Here is a 20,175-nt window from a genome sequence, read left to right on the forward strand (position 1 = left end):
CCCTCAATTTTTCCTTTATGTTATTTTTTTTGCTGCTTTATATTTGAGAAGTTGACATTTTCCATAGACCTGATATATACATTCACATTTTTTCAGTAAGCTTATTTTTATGTACTGTCATATTATGAAAGACTCCCATGGAAGAATGATCTGTCAGTGCCTTTGGGAATCTTTTTTCTTGCCTTTGATAGCACTGTCAAAATCATCTTCTTAAGCCAGCACCTTCCAGGTAGATTATGAGATGTTTTTGTGTACATCTGAGATAGGTTTATACAATATAATATCCAGAAGGCACTTTATGATATTATATTTCATAAATTATGTACTTCGTGTAATTTAACTCAGTTCAACTTCAGAGATTTCAATATACAGTTGAATCTGTCCCAGATTTTACTGTAATTCACAATAGTGAATTTTCGTTTCCAGAGTTTTCAATAAGGAAGTTTTTACTCTGGAAAAATGGCATGCATTACACAAAGCCCTCACTTAGTATACTTTTGAACATACCACATTAGAGCTTAAAGGAATCCTAAAGGAGATGGCAAGCAGCTTAAATAATGTGAAAAATGGAGATTAGGTCATTTTCAGACTGAGGTCAAGTGATGTCATAGATGGAATTTACAAGTCTCAACCCTGAGCCAGTGAAAAACCTCTACCAATAAGGAAAAACAGGGCAAACATCTAGTATCTCCTAATATGGACTCTTATGGAGAAAGACCTTCCTAGATGACTTCAGTTACCCATATTACTGTAAGTTGTCCATTGTGACTTTGAGAATTTCTCTTATGTGCAAATTCTTTAATCTTATAATGGGAGCCAGTGGCCAAGTAGCATTAACTTTGCAGATTTTTTACTAATAAATTTTGTTAGAGAAAATTTATTTCCATACTTTAAAGAATAGCAAAATATAATAATTTTAAAACTCATGTGTGATTCTTTTTTTTTTTTTGAAAACAAACAAGGACTCTTTGGTACCTTTACGATAATCTAATATGCTTACACGGAAATTATTCTGTTTTCCAAAGTCCCAAAATATATACGACTTTCAGGGAAAAGTTACTGTGTTCTGATATTTTAGGAGATATTGGTCAGATCCAAACATAATTTAATGCTTCATTTCCTTACTTTTTTTTTTTGTTTAACTGTTGTTTTCTTTCTTTCTTTGCTTAACAGAAAATATTTGTTTTTTGGGCCTTTAAAAATATGATAGCTGTTCAGATGGATGCTGCTTCTGCAGTTCCCTTATATTTATCACCAAACACTGAGTAGAGTTCTCTGTGCTACACAGTGGGTCCTTGTTGGTTGTCCGTTTTATATATAGTAATGTGTGTATGTTGATGTTCACTCTTGCCGCCCCCTGTTGGACCACTTCTAATTTACCTTGATTCATGGACCTAACATTCCAGGTTCCTATGCGATAATGCTCTTTATAGCCTCGGACTTGACTTCCATCACCAGTGACATCCACACCTGGGTGTTGTTTTTGCTTTAGCTCTGTCTCTTCATTCTTTCCGGAGTTATTTCTCCACTCTTCTCCAGTAGCGTATTGGGCACCTACCAACTTGGGAAGTTCATCTTTCAATGTCCTATCTTTTTGCCCTTTCATACTGTTCATGGGCTTCTCAAGGCAAGACTACTGAAGTGGCTTGCCATTCCCTTCTCCAGTGGACCACATTTTGTCAAAACTCTCCACCATGACCCATCTGTCTTGGGTTGGCCCTACAAGACGTGGCTCATAGTTTCATTGAGTTAGACAAGGCTGTGGTCCATCTAATAAGTTTTGATAAGTTTTCTGTGATTGTGGTTTTCTTTCTGTCCATTCTCTGATGGATAAGGATAAGAGGCTTATGGAAGCTTCCTGATGGGAGAGGCTGACTGAGGGGGACACTGGGTCTGATGGGCGGGGCCATGCTCAGTAAATCTTTAATCCAGTTTTCTGGTGGTGGGCGGGGCTGTGTTCCCTCCCTGTTGTTTGACCTCAGACCCACCTATGGTGGAGGTGATGAAGACAGTGGCGACCTCCTTCAAAAGGTCCCATGAGGGCACTGGTACACTCAGCACCCCCGACCCCGTAGCAGGCCACTGCCAACCCATGCCTCCACTGGAGACTCCTGTATACTCACAGGCAAGTCTGGGTCAGTCTCTTGTGGGGTCGCTGCTCTTACATCTACTACTGTGGGCAAGAGTCTCTTAGAAGAAATGGAGTGGCCCTCATAGTCAACAAAAGAGTCCAAAATGCAGTCTCAAAAATGACAGAATGGTCTCTGTTCATTTCCAAGGCAAACCATTCAGTATCACAATAATCCAAGTCTGTGCCCCAACCAGTAATGCCGAAGAAGCTGACTTTGATTGGTTCTATGATGACTTACAAGACCTTCTAGAGTAACACCAAAAAAAGGTATCCTTTTCATCATGGGGACTGGAATGCAAAAGTAGGAAGTCAAGAAACACCTGGAGTAACAGGCAAGTTTGATCTTGGAGTACAGAATGAAGAAAGGCAAAGGCTAATAGAGTTTTTCCAAGAGAACACACTGGTCATAGCAACACCCTCTTCCAACAACACAAGAGAAGATTCTACACATGAACATCACCAGGTGGTCAATACCAAAATCAGATTGATTATATACTTTGCAGCCAAAGATGGAGACGCTCTATATAGTCAGCAAAAACAAGACTGGGAGCTGACTGTGGCTCAGATCATGAACTCCTTGTTGCCCAATTCATACTTAAATTGAAGAAAGTAGGGAAAACCACTAGACCATTCAGGTATGACCTGAATCAAATCCCTTACGATTATACAGTGAGAGTGACAAATAGATTCAAGGGATCAGATCTGATAGACAGAGTGCCTGAAGAACTATGGACAGAGGTTCATGACATTGTACAGGAGGCGGACGGTGATCAAAGACCATCCCCAAGAAAAAGAAATGCAAAAGGCCAAATGGTTGTCTGAGGAGGCCTCACAAATAGCTGAGAAAAGAAGAGAAGAGAAAGGCAAAGGAGAAAAGGAAAGATACACCCATCTGAATGCAGAGTTCCAAAGAATAGTAAGGAGTGATAAGAAAGCCTTCCTCAATGATCAATGCAAAGAAATAGAGGAAAACAATAGAATGGGAAAGACTAGAGATCTCTTCAAGAAAATTAGAGATACCAAGGGAACATTTCATGCAAAGATGGGCTCAATAAAGGACAGAAATTATATGGACCTAACAGAAGCAGAAGATATTAAGAAGAGATGGCAAGAATACACAGAAGAACTGTACAAAAAGATCTTCACAGCCCAGATAATCACGATGGTGTGATCACTGACCTAGAGCCAGACATCCTAGAATGTGAAGTCAAGTGGGCCTTAGAAATCATCACTACGAACAAAGCTAGTGGAGGTGATGGAATTCCAGTTGAGCTGTTTCAAATCCTGAAAGATGATGCTGTGAAAGTGCTACACTCAATATGCCAGCAAATTTGGAAAACTCAGCAGTGGCCACAGGACTGGAAAAGGTCAGTTTTCATTCCAATCCCAAAGGCAATGCCAAAGAATGCTCAAACTACTGCACAATTGCACTCATCTCACACGCTAGTAAAGTAATGCTCAAAAATCTCCAAGCCAGCCTTCAGCAATATGTGAACCGTGAACTTCCTCATGTTCAAGCTGGTTTTAGAAAAGACAGAGGAACCAGAGATCAAATTGCCAACATCCGCTGGATCATGGAAAAAGCAAGAGAGGTCCAGAAAAACATCTATTTCTGCTTTATTGACTATGCCAAAGCCTTTGACTGTGTGGATCACAATAAACTGAAAAGCAGAGACATTACTTTGCCAACAAAGGTTCGTCTAGTCAAAACTATGGTTTTTCCAGTAGTCATGTATGAATGTGAGAGTTGGACTGTAAAGAAAACTGAGGGCTAAAGAATTGAAGCTTTTGAACTGTGGTGGTGAAAAAGACTCTTGAGAGTCCCTTGGACTGCAAGGAAATCAAATCAGTCAATCCTAAAGGAAATCAGTCCTGAATATTTATTGGAAGGACTGATGCTGAAGCTGAAGCTCCAATGCTTTGTCTACCGGATGCGAAGAACTGACTCATTGGAGAAGACCCTGTTGCTGGGAAAGATTGAAGGTGGGAGGAGAAGGGGATGACAGAGGATGAGATATATCTGTAGCGTCACCGACTTGATGGACATGAGTTTGAGCAAGGTCCAGGAGTTGGTGATGGACAGGGAAGCCTGGCGTGCTGCAGTCCATGTGATCGCAAAGAGTCAGACACAACTGAGCACCTGAACTGAATGTATGTATGTGTTAATCCCAAACTCCTAATTTATCCCTTCTACCTCTTTCTCCCTTGATAATAACAAGTTTCTTTTTGATATCTGTGCTTCTATTTCTGTTTTGTATTTAACTTCATTTGTATCTTTTTTTTTTTTTTTTTAGATTTCATATATAAGTGGTATCATATGATATGTGTCTTTTTCTCTCTGGGGCTTTCCTGGTGCCTCACCTACCTGCAGTGCAGGAGACCCAGGTTTGATCCCTGGGTCAGAAAGATTCCCTGGAGAAGGAAATGGCTACCCACTCCAATTTTCTTCCTGGAAAATTCCTTGGCCACAGGAGCCTGGCAGGCTACAGTCTGTGGGGCCACAAAGAGTTGGTCGTGACTGAGCAACTAACATTTTGTCTCTCTGGCTGACTTAGTATGTTAATCTCTGTGTCCATTCATGTTGCTGCAAATGGCATTATTTCATTTTCTTATGGCTGAGTAGTATCCCATTGTGTAAATATACCACATTCTTTTAATTCGTTCATCTGTTGATGGACATTTAGTTTGCTTCCTTGTCTTGGCTGTTGTAAATGGTGCTGCCATGAACATTGAGGTGTATGTATCCCATTCCTGGGATATAGTCAGAGAAAACCATAATTCAAAAAGATACATACACCCCAATATCTTGCTATTTTGAATGGCCTTTAACATGCATACCTTATGTTAGGTCTTAAACTAAAGCTGTTGATGATTCTCTAATCAAGAAATATAATCTATCTCTTGACTCTATTCCCAGTTAAGGAAGAGATTAAACCCTGGCTATCCAAAGCCATTTAATCAAATCAAGACTGTTTTGCCTATTCAGAACAATTGCATTTGTTAATTTCCCATTATCAATGATATTAATACATTAATTAAAAAGCTTTTTTTTTTTTTTTTTACAAAATCAGAAGGCACAATCAAACTTAATTTAACTGCATTGTGACAGAGACTACATCTTCTATTGGGGAGAAGTTTGGAGTTATGATTAAAATAAAAGGAGTCAAAATGTGAGTCAAGTAAATTTAATATAAATATATTTGTATAATTTAATAGAAGCTTATTAATAAGCTCCAAACTTCTCCCCAGTAGAAGACGTAGTCTCTGTCACAATGCAGTTAAATTAAGTTCTTGTCTCATACACTTTCCCAAGATTTTATTCCAGTCTTTGATGAGCCAGAGAAGCCCCAAAGTGACAGCACCGGTTAAACACAAGTTTCCTCTCCCTGTTGGTGCTTGAACCAAGCCAGCGTTACTTTCTTTAAAAATTTTTGTTGTTTTACTTGTGTTGGTTTTCTCCATAAAACAGCGCAAAGCAGCCATAATTTTACATTCATCCTCTCCTTCCCTAGCCTCCCTCCTCTCCCCGATCCTGTCCCTCTAGGTCATCACAGACTGGGCTCCCTGTGCTGTACAACAGCTTCTCACCGGCTGTCCATCTCAGGCTGACCTGAGAGTGTGTGTGTGTGTTGATGCTACTTTCTCCGTTCACCCCACTGTCTCCCTCCAGGACTGTGCCCACAAATCCGTTCTCTACATCTGCATCTGCCTTCCTTCAGCATTACCTTCCCAAAGTTGCCATGCTTTCAGAAATTTTCAAAGTGGTTTGTTTAAGAAGATGTAAAAAAATAAAAAGTATTTATTTTCTCTTTCAACACATCCATTCCATACTATTATGTGAATACTTTAAAACTCCTCCCTTTTAACATTATTTTTTTTCCTAAAGTTAAAAAATTATCCTTTGTTGAAATGTAAACCATTCCATATTTTTGTTTTGATTTTTTTTTAAATTTGACTGCACTGTGTGATATGTGGTATCTTAGTTCCTCTGGCGGGAATCAAACCTGCAGCCCCTGCATTGGAAGAGCGGAGTCCTAACCACTGGACCACCAAGGAAGTCCCCTTTTGTTTTGATTTTAATTATTAGCTTAATACATAAATAATCAGATAATTTCATATCTCCAGTTAGCACAGAATTCTTGCAAAGACTCATCTTGTAAGCTAAGGTCTGTGTGCCTTGTTGGGGTACCCTTCGGGCATCGTCACCCTGAGGTGGCTCCAGGTTGTGTCTACTGGTGACCATAGCAACAACGAACACTGGACAGGATAATACCTGCTTCCTGCACAGTCAGTGTAGTGCAGCCTCGGGTGATTCTCACTTGTGTAGCAGTCTAGAATTTGAGGTCACTTTGACCTTTCCTGTCTAACTTGATTGTCACTAAAAGCTGGTGAGATGAAAGTGGCCACTAGCATAGCCTTCATCTGCCCGGTGGACAGGTTCCCGCTGAGAAGACTAGGGCACGGACATGCCCGAGTCACGTGCTGAGGGCCAGGTCCCCAGCCTAGAGTTCAGTTCCCTTCCCACCGTGACGTTCACAGTGTCTCTCCACCAAGCCTGCAGAAACAGCGCTCTTGCTGCAGCCTCCATGGAGGTGGTGTTTATATCCACGTCATTGTTTTAGTTGCTAAGTTGTGTCTGACTCTTTGTGCCCCCATGAACTGTAGTCAGCCAGGTTCCTCTATGAGATTTCCCAGGTGAGAATACTGGACTGGTTTGCCATCTCCTTCTCCATGATATCCACATAGATTTTTGAGAAAAGCATAGTTGGAGCCAGTAACAGTCGGCTCAGTGACCGCTGCTGCTGCTGCTAAGTCGCTTCAGTCGTGTCCGACTCTGTGTGACCCCATAGACGGCAGCCCACCAGCCTCCCCTGGCCCTGGGATTCTCCAGGCAAGAGCACTGGAGTGGGTTGCTATTTCCTTCTCCAATGCTCAGTGACTAGAAACGTGGTTTACTAAATTTGTACTATTTGTACCACTACTAGCGAGACATAATGCATAAACACACATTGGAGTATGTTTTAAAAACATTGGCAAAGTAAATGTTTGATAACATGCGTAATTGTGCTTTTCTATTTTTGAAACACTGGTTCAGTTATTTTTATGTGAATACCTATTCCATGGCCTTGGATGCTTGCACTGTTAATTTAAAAATAGGACAAGGATTTAGATAAAAGTAAATGGGCTGTGTAGGATTAGCCCTAGCTTACTTTACCTGCAATTAGGAAGGCTTTTTAGCATTTTTACATATTCCCAGTTACAAAGACTTACCCAGAAAAAAAGGCCATTATGAAATCTTTAATTTCAAAATGCTCTGACCTAAGTTTATGAAAATATAAGTAGAATTAGTCATTTTATAATTTGTCATTGCTTGGTATGTGTGTTACCTTTTTATGTGATCCGTATCTATTTAATAGTCTGAGTGTGCATAGTTCTTTTATTCATTAAACAAACATCGGGTACCCCAAGGTGCCAGGCGCTGGTCTGTCCTGTGTGCTGGGCATGTATCAGCGGACAAGGCAGCAGAAGACCCTGCCAAAAAAAAGAAAAACTTTGAGTATCTTCATTAAATGAGTCTCTGTTAAGGAATCATTTTTAATAAAAATTTAACTTTATACATTTATTTTTTCAGCTTTGTTGGGTTATGATTGACAAAATTGTAAGATATATACAGTGTATCTTATGACAGTTTTACACATATGTAAAATGTGTGTGTATATGTATATACACACACACATGTATGTGTATATCTATGTGTGTGTGTGTGTGTGTGTGTATATGAAGGATTCCTCCTATCTAATTGACGCATTCATCACCTCAAATATTTTTCTTAGTGTGAACTTTGAAGTTCTATTCTCTTATTGAATTTTGATTATACTACACGGTGTTGGGGCTTCCCTGGTAGCTCACCTGGTAAAGAATCCACCCACAAAGCAGGAGACCCCGATTCGATTCCTGGGTCAGGAAGATCCACTGGAGAAAGGATCGGCTACCCACTTCAGTGTTCTTGAGCTTTCCTGGTGCCTTGGCTGCTAAAGAATCCGCTTGCAATGCAGGAGACCTGGGCTTGATCCCCGGGCTGGGAAAATCCCCTGGAGAAGGGAACGGCTACCCACTCCAGTATTCTGGCCTGGAGAATTCCATGGACTTTAGTCCATGGGTTCGCAGTGTTATAAAGTGTAGTCATCATGCTGTACATTAGATCCTCAGATCTTTTTCATCTTATGTAATTATTTTAAAATCAGTTTATAAAGTTTATATGTTGACCACCCTCAAAATGTTTTATCTGTAAACAAGTATGATGTGTGTGTGGATCACTGTGCATGGTTCTGTGAAGATGGAAGAAAAGGAATGGAAGTATTCTGCTTGTTATTGAAATTTTTCTTAACTTTACAAAATGTTAAGCAAACACTCCCATCAAACTTATAAATTACACAGCTATTCTAAGAAGCTGTTTTCTGATCCATTTTCTGTTTTTAAATTTTCTCAGGTGGCGAATGTCAGTGCCTCTGATTTTGAAGTTTTCTCCTAATATAAATATACCTAAATCCCCCCAAATACTTTCTATCTTGAATTCAATTTCATGTGTCTCCAAGGGCTGTTCAACATCGATATTTCTGTCACCAAACTGAAGATGAAGAAAGGGAGAAAAGATTATTTCTCCCCTCTTGAATACCAATCTGTTGCTGACAGAGCTAGATTAGAAGTCAGAAATCCTTTTTCATTAATTATTAATCATGGTCCCATTGTTTAAAAAGTCACAAGTCATGCTCGCTTCCGAGTATCAAGAGAACAGGAAAATTCAGAGAGTGGGACAGAGGGAATGAGTTTAGCTGAGTGTAAATTTCAATATGTCCCTCTCCTCCTTAGGAGAGAGTTATGTGTGTGGCTCAATCGAACCCTTCAAGAAGCTGGAATACACCAAGAATGTGAACCCCAACTGGTCGGTGAATGTCAAGACCACCTCGGCTTCGCGGGCGGTGTCCTCTCTGGCCACTGCCAAAGGGAGCCCTTCAGAGGTGCGGGAGAATAAGGATTTCATTCGGCCCAAGCTGGTCACCATCATCAGAAGTGGGGTGAAGCCACGGAAAGCCGTCCGGATTCTCCTCAACAAGAAGACTGCTCACTCCTTTGAGCAGGTTCTTACCGACATCACTGACGCCATCAAGCTGGACTCGGGAGTCGTGAAACGTCTCTACACCCTGGATGGGAAGCAGGTACGTGGTGGTGGGGGGTGACAGTGGTATGGCGTTGACTTTATGGGCAAGAACCAGGGAGTTGGGGGGTTTGTGTGGCATTGAATGGGGACCCGAGATGTACATTCTACTGATATTGATGGGCTTGAGTCATCTAGTCAGCAGATAACATAGCTGTTGTCCTCCAACCAGTTCAAGGATAGAGTTAACACAGGATTACCTTAGTAATCAAGTACAAATATAGACCTCTGAAGCATAAATGATTACTCAGAGATTTCTACTTTTCCTATTATTAATTGCTTAACATAGTGGTGCTTTTTCAGCCATCTGTGTTCAGTTTGGTTGTGTAGTTATGTCTTTATCATCACTGTGAGTAGCACTGAAGTGTACAAGTGAACTCTGACCAGTAGAGAAAAACCCAAGTCCTTTCTTTGACCTCAATGATATTTCATAGTTTTATATCTCAGTAATGTTCATAAGCAAGATTTATTTACAGTTTATATATTTCTGAGTACATATCTAAGGAATGAAATATTTCCATCTGGATGGCTCTTAAGAGGCATATTTCTAGAATATTATATATCTTTTATTGAAAACATACTTTCTGGAATCAAATGAAAAGAGGGGTTTCTTTAGCTGTGGAATGTACATCGGTCGATTTGGGTGAGTGGACATGTTAATGTGCATTGCTCGGATGAACTTAAAGGAAGTCTTGTGTGGACTTTTGCAAGGATTTGACAGAACCGTGATGGTGAGCTAAATAAAGAACACTGATATATGACATACGTACAGAGAAATTTGTTGATCGTTCAAAGTTTACCAGTGTCTTTTTGTTTCAGATTATGATTTTCAGGACACTATCTTTAATTGAAACTTAGTTTTTATCATGGATCTGTCCACATGTGTTTTATAAATTATTTTGAGATATAATTAAAATGATTTGGATAAAGAGTACATAGTAAAAGTCAAAACTAGATTCATAAATTAAAAGATTGATCTTATTAAATAGAAGACTCTTCCAAGTTCTTGAAGGCTAACACATTCAAACTTTATGAATTAGAAATAGATGCGAATACTAGAGAGTGTTAGTCATGAAAAAATTACTCCCCTAGGGATCCATTCAGATGCTCTAAATTATAAATTCATTAGGAGAAAAAAGGAAGATCTGCCAATTGTTCATTTATATTCACCAGTCTTCTGCTTGTCTCATAAAACCTACCCTAAGTGTCATGTGGATAAGGAATCTTAGTGAGAAAATCTCCAGTCGTCTAGATCTAGGAAGGTGTAGCCTGAATGTCACCATGTATCAGGGATCAAAAAGTCCGTGGCTGCCTTGTAAATTATAGCAGCAGTAAGATGGCAAGGTTCACATTTAAACACTTAATCCCTTCCCTTTGTAATGAATTACTCAACTGTCTTGAAGATCTGCATTTTGGTGATTTTTCTCAACATGGGAGTTTACCTGTTTTCATAAAAATAAAATTTAAACAAAGAATACATAATTGATAAATCTTTCTCCTCTCCCCCTGCTTCAGAACCTTGGGGTTCCAATTTGTTACACACTGAATCAAAAAAACAGCTTTAATTATTTATGCTAAATTCTGCCATGAACTGAGCGTTTATTCCAAGAATGAATTCCTAAAAGAGATATCATGATGTTCTCAATAGTCTTCATCTTTTTAGGATTTTTATCTGGTGTCTGTATTTTGTAATAGCTGTTTTGTTAATGCACCAGATGTAGGTCTGATCTCCTGATGTGAGGCAAAGACGATCTACTGACACCGGCTTGTGGTGAAGGGAAGTGTAGTGTTTATTTCAGGGCAAAGCGAGGAGAATAGGCAGCTTGTGCTCAAAAGACCCCAATGCCCCCATGGCATTTAGGGAAGCATTTTTAAAGGCAAAGTAAGGGAGAGGATCTCAGGGTGTGTGATCAGCTCCTGTACACCCCTCTAATTGGTTGGTGGTGAGGTAACAAGTTGGTGTTTTGGAAGGTAATGTTGTCAACTTTCTGGTTGCAACTGGTCTGGGGTCTATGTGCTGGTGGTAAGTTTGCAGGTAACTTCTTCAACTAGGTGGGGGCTTTAATGTCTGCAAACCAACTCAGGAATATGGTTTAGGATATTATCTATAGTCTTTGAAGAGGGATTGAAGGTTTATGACATTGTTTTATGGCTAAATTATTATTCTTTTGCCTTGCATGACTGCTTTCCTTTGTTTCTGCATTTTCTCACTTCTCTGATTAAATTCTGTTTGGAAACTTGGGGAAGACCTAAGAAGCTAAAGCTTTTCTAAAAGCAAGAGGCAGGGGACATGGGGGTCTCTTCCTGGAAGGCCCTGCAGGGTCCTGCTGGGTTTCAGTTTTTGCTGTAGTTTACATGTAAATAATGGGAAAGAATCCAAAGTTTAATGTTAAAAGACCAGGATTCAAATCCTGATTCTGCCACAGATTTTTTTTTTTTTTCCAAATCACTTAACTTAGCCTCATTATATTCATCAATAAAACATGGATAAAATGATCACCTCTGTTTCACAGAGTGCTGGTGGGATCAACTCTGATAAATAAGTGAAAGCTGTTTTGAACTATAGTAATAACATGCATGCATGCTCGGTCATGTCCAACTCTTTGCAACCCTGTGGACTGTAGCCCTCCAGGCTCCTGTCCATGGGATTTTCCAGGAGAGAATAGTGGAGTGAGTTGCCATTTCCTTCTCCAGGGGAATCTTCCTGACCCAGGAATCGAACCCACATCTCCTGCATTGCAGGTGGATTCTTTACCACTGGGCCACCTGGGAAGCCCATCATAATAGCAACCATAGTTTTATTGAACATTGTTCTAAATGCTTTGCATGCATTTGGCATGTTTACTGCTAACAGCTCAGTTATTATCCCCATTTAACAGATAAGGCCATTAAGGCACAAAACTTGTTAATAAAAAACAGGTCCAAGGCCAGACAGGTATAAATGGTAAAGCTGGGATCTGAACTAGTTTCTTTCCAGAGCTTGCCCTCATGGCCACTGTAGCACAGCAGATGATAGTAAAACCAGAGATGCAAGTGTACCGAAAACGAATTTCCAAGTGAGTAATCTGTACAAGGAATATCATCTGAAAGTTTTCTGCTATGAATTTTCCCCGCTTCAGTCGTCCTGCTGACTCTCATATCGAGCTCTTTTCTCACGGGCTGATCCCGGTCACCGTCGTGGCCTTGCCTCTGCTGGGGCATGTTCTCTTCAAAGCAGGAGCGGTGAAAAGCTGCAAAGGAATCGGATGATAAAGTGGAAAGAGTGAAAGAGCGGAAGAGTATAAAGACTTTATGCTTGGGTTCCCATTAGGAACAAAGCTTCCTTCCTCATGGACCCTAGGAGTCTTTAGAATCTTTTTTGTTCAAAAGAGAATCTGCCCCCGCTAGCAGATCTCCCCCCTCCCTTTGTGGGAGGGATTCTTTAACAGCCAAGGCTGTGACCATGGCTTGATAAGCCTCTGAGGAAAAAAGCACTTCCCTCCAAGCCTTCCTGTGACGTGATGCTCTGACACAGTAGGGTGGCACCCTGTGCTACCAGGGTCTCAGCCTGCCCACCATGGCATCAGGGACCACATGCTGTCCATGGGACATCACCCTTAAGATCGCTTGTCTGCCTTTTTTTTTTAAATAGTATATCTGAGCCCTTGTATCAAAACCCAATGCCCAGTAAAGCTTTTAAAGGTTTTTGTGTTTTTTTTTTTTTTTTTTTTGTAGCAAGGAAATAGAATTGTTTAAATAATTAATACTTTGAGTGCTTTGGATAACGGGTAGAGGGGAAGATATACAAGCAGGAATGGCTTTTCAGATTGCCGTCAGGCAGCCTACAAGTGAATCTGTGGGAAGGAAACTGGGGACTCGGGGATTTCTGACTGTGGAACAGGGTGAGCCCGTGCCCGCTGGTACCCAGGGATGGGCACTGAGAAGCGTGGACCACATGGCCCTCTCACTTGGTCTCCTTGCACATCAGCCTCTTGGCTTTGCTTTAAGCCCTAGCCTATGAGTTCCTTGGCTCAGACTGTAAAGAATCTGCCTCCAATGCGGGAGACCTGGGTTCGAAAGATCCCCGGAGAAGGGAATGGCTACCCATACCAGTATTCTTGCCTGGAGAATTCCATGGACGGAGGAGCCTAGGGGGCTACAGTCTGTGGGTTTCAAAGAGTTGGACACAGCTGAGCGACTTACACTTTCATTTTTCATGAGTTCACTGTGCAGTGCTTTTTTGAGGTTTTTCGGCTGAGATCAGGAAATCAGCATATTGGAAATGCTGTCCCACGTAGAAGGCATTCTGCAGAAAGCTGCAGTTTCCCTGGATGGCTGTTGTGGTTCACAAGCAGCCTGTTTGTGAGTGAACCTTTTCTAATTATTTCAACTCCATTCTTTATCCAGCGGCGTAGAAGCTTCGATTAAAGGTTCCCACAACCTCGCCACCCCCTCCACACACCTTTTAGGGGGTCTCTGCTAACCAGATGATCAGGCACTTTTGCTGCCATAGCTGGGGAGGTCAGAGATCGTGTTGCATCTTACTTTCAGTCATGCCTTATTTACCTGGGCACTGATTAAGGGCTCCCAAAGAAGGACGGAGGGCATTTTCTAGTTGAAGGTTAAAATCACATCCCTTTGCTCCATATTCAGGGGAGGCTGTGCAGGCTGCAAGATTTTGCAGGGTCTGGATGTTGGAATTCTTCTGTGGGTTATTCTCTCACCCTGCTGGGCAGCTACTTCCAGAGGTCATTTGTGTGCTGTGTGCTAAGTGGCTTCAGTTGTGTCTGACTCTTTGTGACCGGATGGAACTGTAGCCCGCCAGGCTCCTCTGTCCATGGGATTCTCCAGGCAAGAATCCTGGAGTTGTTGCCATGCCCTCCCCCAGGGGGTCTTCCCAATAGGACATAGAACCGTGTCTCTTATGTCACCTGCATTGGCAGGCGGGTTCTTTACCACTAGCGCCACCTGCGAAGCCAGAGGTCGTTTGGAGTGTGACTAATTTTTAAGTGATTAAAATAAGCCCGAAACCTACATGCTTTGCTGAAAAGATGCACTTGCATGTCTCCTGATTCCTTTCTTGGAACAGCTAATCAGGCTGTCTTCAACTGCTAAGTCTTCGGCATCTGTGATTACCGGATTCTGGCTTAGAAACATAAACAACTGAGAGTCTTAGAACAGCTAGTGCCTAAGCAGGCAGTTTATCCTGTACAGATCATAGATAAGGCTCTTCCCAATGATCTCCTCTCCCCACTGAAATATAGTCATGAGAAACCAGATTGCTCTTTAAGTAGAAGATATATGCACATTCCCATCTTATCTACTCTTTGACATTGAAGATCTACATAAAATAACAATATAATTTAGTATCAGAGGAAAAATTTACTCAGGGATATTGTATTTTTATCTTATAGGCATTTCACATAGGTCATGCACTTTGTAAAATCCACTGTTGTGGAGTGAGCAAATAACTTATTTTCTTCCTAATATGGAAAACATTGGACCAAGAGCTGAAGTAGAGGTGCTCATAAACTGATTTAGATGGTAAACTGAGAACAGACATCATAGCTGCTCTTTTAGTCCGTTGCTACTGCTGCTGCTAAGTCGCTTCAGTCGTGTCCGACTCTGTGCGACCCCATAGACAGCAGCCCACCAGGCTCCCCCGTCCCTGGGATTCTCCAGGCAAGAACACTGGAGTGGGTTGCCATTGCCTTCTCCAATGCATGAAAATAAAAAGTGAAAGTGAAGTCGCTCAGTCGTGTCCAATTCCCAGCGACCCCATGGATTGCAGCCTACCAGGCTCCTCCGTCCATGGGATTTTCCAGGCAAGAGTACTGGAGTGGGGTGCCATTGTCTTCTCCGTTTTAGTCCATTAGGGCTGTAATAACAAAATACCATGGACTGGATGACTTATATACAAAATAAGTTTCTTTCTCCCAGTCTTGCAGGCTGAAAGTCCAATATCAAGGTGCTAGCACGTTTGGTCTGATAGGAGCTACTTTTTCTGGTTTTGCAGTGTTCTCATATGTTAAAAAGGGGCTGAGAGCTCTGTGGGGTCCTTTTGTAAAAGGGCACTAACCCAGTTCATGAGGGCTTCTGCCACATGACCTAATCACTTCCCCAAGCATTTCCCCTCCCAATTGAATCACCTTGGGGGTTAAATTTCAGTGTATGAATTGACTGGGGTGGGGGTGGACCCAAATATTCTGCCCAAAGCAGCTGCCTTGTAAAGGAAATCTCAGTTGCTGTCAATAATGTGTCTTTTCTGTATCTTTTGATCATTTATCCCCTCACCTGCTACAAACATAAAGCCCAAAAGATGCTTATAAAGTCATAATATTCACTGCTATTTATTTTAGGTAGTTAGTATATGAGTTTATTGGAATTCAGGAAATGGTAATATCATCAATAAGAATCAATCAGTCAGAAATTCCAAAGTGGTCTTTGTTTTTTTTTCTTTTGGTTTTTAATACCTAATTCTAATCTGAAGGGAAAAAATATTTGGTTCACTCTTGAGTTTAGACAGCTTAGAATAGTTCTTCTCCATACAAGTTATTAGTAGAAAAAGTGGTATACATAATTACCACATCTGACCTTGGCTGTAGCAGCTAATGAGCCTAGAAGATGTGAAAACTAAAGGTTTGAATGAAAAGCAACAAATTTAGGATGTAAGGATTTGGTTGGACTGGAAACAGAGATTTATCTGGTGCTGTTGATAATAGCAATTTTTTTTCTTTTAAGTTAAAACTTCTGTGACAGCTCTAAGTTTCTTAAGCATATTTAAACCCTCATCCTTGATATATAGATTTTTTACTGTTATGATTTTACGTATTATCTGTGGTATGAAAGTAAATGTAATATATTTTAGTTTTTTGTTTCTGCAAATGATGTAAAAGAAAACAGTTGATACAAATATTTTAGGTTATTACAGTGTCAAATTAAAATTTCCTATAAAAACTCAGAGCACGCATTGAGACATCCTTATGACTTGGCAGAGGTCGGAACTTCTGGAAAATCTTAACTGTTTTCACAGAAAAAGGAGCTTAAGAATTATTGCGATACTTCATTAGGGAATTAAAGTGTCCAGAATGGAGCATGCTTTTTTTTAGGCTCCATGCCTTTGGTTGATTTTCCAGTATTCTTGCCTGGAGAATCCCATGGACAGAGGAGCCTGGCGGGCTACAGTCCATGGGTTTGCAAGAGTTGGACACGACTGAGTGCCTTTCACTTCATTGACTTCACAGGATTATAAGCTACATCTCTCCTTGTGTAGCTTTCAGTTCCCCCAAGTTGGGAAGAGTTAAGTCCTTGTCTTCCAGTCTTAGCTCCTCTGACGGTGTAATTAATTACGGGTGCCTGCTGTGGTGTGTATTTTAAGGCTTCAGTTGGTCTGGGCAAAAGTCGGTTTTCTGGAAATGGAATTCCAGTTTGCTGTCAAATGAATTCCAGTTCCCCAGTGGCCCCCTGTTGAGCTGAAGATGTGCTGAAGCCCTCCCTCCGGTGGGGGTGCTGGGCATGTTGGGGGCACTTTGGCAAGTTGGGGAGGGGCCTTTGGGATCACCTATGCTGACTTCTGCTTTTGCAGTGTCTGGGAGTCTGAGTTGGCCCGTGAGCTTCCTCAGCCCTGAGGGAGTATGTTGGAATGAGGGAAGGTACTTGGATTTTCACATCAGCTGGGCCTGAGCTCAGATTTCAGTCTGAAAAATCCAGCTTGATCCAGTTTCTCATGCAGGCCTGAAAACCTTCCTTCCAGGCCTAGATGAGAAACTTAAGTGGTTAGTTAAAAATCCTGTAGTATATATTGAATTTACTTGTAATGAGGGAATTTGCTTGCATATGTTGTCACGTAAGTGTAGATGTATGCAGTGATATAATATAGAAGAGAAACAGTTTTTATAGACTCATATCAAACACACAGTTCTAAACTGACCATCTTGTGGTCAAGTCTGCCTTATACTGCTGGTCACAGTGAAATATGCCCTCCCACTGGGAAGTTTAATTCTCTGATACTCCTCTGTTTTCTCATCTGCATAATGGGACTGATGGTAATGCCTGTGGTATAAGTTATTGTGAGGATTAAATGAAATAATGTGTGACAACTTTAGCATTGCCTTAGGTACTCCACTATTGGTAGTTTATATCCCTGAAAAGCTAAAGGTAAATTGTTTTTGGAAAACAGTTACATTTTGAGTGTGTTGAGGGAACTCGCTGTTTAAAATTACCCTTTAGGGACTTCCCTGGTGGACCAGTAGCTACAACTCTGTGCAGGGGCCCAGATTCCATCCTTGGTCAGAGAACTAGATCCCGCAGGCCACAACTGAGAGCTCGAACACCGCCACTAAAAAAGGTCCCGCAGGCCACAGCTAGGACCTGGTGCTGCCAAATACATGAATAAATAAATATTTGAGAAATAAATAACAAAGAAAAACTTGCTTTAAAAAATAAAATTACCTTTTAATAATAACTACTTAACATATCTACCTTTGTAAATGTGTCTGTTCACATGAAAATGCTCCATGGTGCTGGCCAAAAAGTTCCTTTGGTTTTTAAGTAAAAATAAAAAGACACATTTTTCATTTTCACCAAGAACTTTATTGAACAACATATTCACCGTTTTGTTCCGCTGCCTTCTACCATTTTTCAGGCTACTTCATAATTCCATCTTCCCAAAACCTTTTATCTTTTTGAGCAAAGACCTGTTCCGGGTTCCTTTTTACAGTTTTCCAGGGAATTGAATTTTTTTCCATATAAGAAAATTCTGTAAAGACCGAAATAAGTGGAAATCCAAAGGCGCAATGTCTGGTGAATATGGTGGAAGAATCAGAACTTCCCAGCCAAGCTGTGACAGTTTTTGCCTGGTTGTCAAAGAAACATGCGGTCTTGGTTATCCTGATGGAAAATTATGCATTTTTTTGTTGACTAATTCCAGACGCTTTTCATTGAGTGCTGCTTTCAGTTAGTCTAATTGGGAGCGGTACTTGTTGGAATGAATCCTTTGGTTTTCTAGAAGGAGCTCGTGTTACAGGACTCTCTTCCAGTCCACCATATCCACAACATTGCCTTTTCTGGATGTAGACTAGCCTTTGGTGTGGTTGGCGGTGGTTCGTTTTGCTTGCCCCACCATTTCTTCCAGTCCGCGTTATTGTACGGTTTATACTTTTCGTTGCCCGTCACAATTTGTTTTAAAAACGGAACATTCTTGTTACGTTTCAGTAGAGAATATCACATGCAAAATGCAAAATATGTTTTTTTTTCCTGCTTAACTTATGTGGAACCAAAATATCAAAGAGATTAACATAACCAAGCTGATGCGAGTGATTTTCTGTGCTTGATTTGGATGTTTTGAGTGTGTTGGCCATCTCCCACATAGCATAACGTTGATTGTTCTCATTTAATGTCTCAATTTGATTGTTGTCAAATTCCACTGGTCTACGCAACCGGAGCATTGTCCATTGAGAAATCTCCAGCAAGAAACTTGGCCAACCACTTTTGACATGTTCATCAGTCACAGCATCTTCTCCAGACACTGTACAAATCTTTTTGCATTTCAGTTGTTTTTTTACCTTTCTTAAAATAATACAGCATGATATGCTGAAAATGTTGCTTTTTTCTTCTATCTTCAATATTCAAATGGCTACGCAAAAATTCACCAATTCTGATATATTTTTTAAAATGCACGCCTATGTGACAGCTGCCATAGTACAATCTAAAAAATTGTTTTGAATGAAGTTAAAGACAGCTAAGCTTCCCTGGTAGCTCAGACAGTAAAGAGTCCTCCTGCCTGCAGTGGGGGAGACCCAGATTCGACCCCTGGGTCGGGGAGATCCCTTGGAGGAGGAAATGGAGAACCACTCCAGTCTTCTTGCCTGGAGAGAATTCCATGGACAGAGGAGCTCGGCGGGCTGTAGTCCACAGGGTTTACAAAGAGTCGGACACGACTGAGTGATCAACACTTTTGCTTCACAAGTGCTACTAAAGCCATCTTACGGAAAAAAAAAAAACATAAGGAACTTTTGGGCAACCCAATATAAAGAAAAGAGCATAGAATTTGAATTGAGATGCTTATAAGATCCAATCCTGACTTTACCATGCATTACCTGCGTGGCCTTTGTCAAGTCAATTAAACTCAGAATCTCAGTTTTCTCTTTAAAATGGCAATAAAAACAGCATGCCTCATAATATTGGTGGGATAATTGACTGAGAAATAGGTATTAATATATAAAGCCCTGGCTTGACATAAGGTAAGTCCTATATAACTATTAATATTTAGCCCTTCTGCCTGCTGTCTTCAAATTCCAGGCTTTCTTAAAAGTACAGGACACTTATAGTTGTATAATATTATTGGTGTGGAATTGATGATTTTGCATTGTTTCCATTATCTGTGCTGTAATGAAACTACTGATGGTTCTGTTTTTATCCTTCCATTTATTGTCAATCAATTGTGAATGTAGCCTAGATATTATTTTCTTCCCGTTCTTCTTTAATTGTACCAGTCATTAAACTCACTCACAAACCACTACACTCATACAGTAATATTCACATTATTATTGCTGCCATTGGCTGAACACCTTCCCCATGCCCAGTGCCATGGGCTAGTTGTTGCATGTCTGTCCATCACAGTGAATCATCACCACAACTCTGAAAAGCAAGAACCTGATTATTTCTCAAGATTATTTCAAAGGTGGCCTTGTCTAAACATTTCCTGATTTCCCCATGTAGAACTGACAGCTCCCTCTCCAGGGGCTCCATCAGTCCATTGTAGATAGCTGCACAGTTCTTGATTACAGTGTCCTGTTGGCAGTTGAGGTGCCCACCTCTCATTTCAGAACTTATAGGATGAGGGTAGGGA

The 20,175-nt window shown here is 40.8% G+C and overlaps 1 protein-coding gene across 3 annotated transcripts in view; it reads left to right on the forward strand.

Moving 5' to 3' along the window:
- DCLK1 (doublecortin like kinase 1) overlaps nt 1-20,175 on the forward strand; it is a 352,130-nt gene that overhangs the window by 17,367 nt on the left and 314,588 nt on the right. For all 3 annotated transcript variants that reach the window (XM_061434786.1, XM_061434782.1, XM_061434781.1), the window contains exon 3: nt 9,002-9,348. In XM_061434786.1, coding sequence (XP_061290770.1) covers nt 9,002-9,348 — 347 coding nt within the window. The remainder of the gene's footprint in view (nt 1-9,001; nt 9,349-20,175) is intronic.

The sequence above is a fragment of the Bos javanicus genome, chromosome 12, assembly GCF_032452875.1.
Source record: "Bos javanicus breed banteng chromosome 12, ARS-OSU_banteng_1.0, whole genome shotgun sequence".
NCBI lineage: Eukaryota > Metazoa > Chordata > Mammalia > Artiodactyla > Bovidae > Bos > Bos javanicus.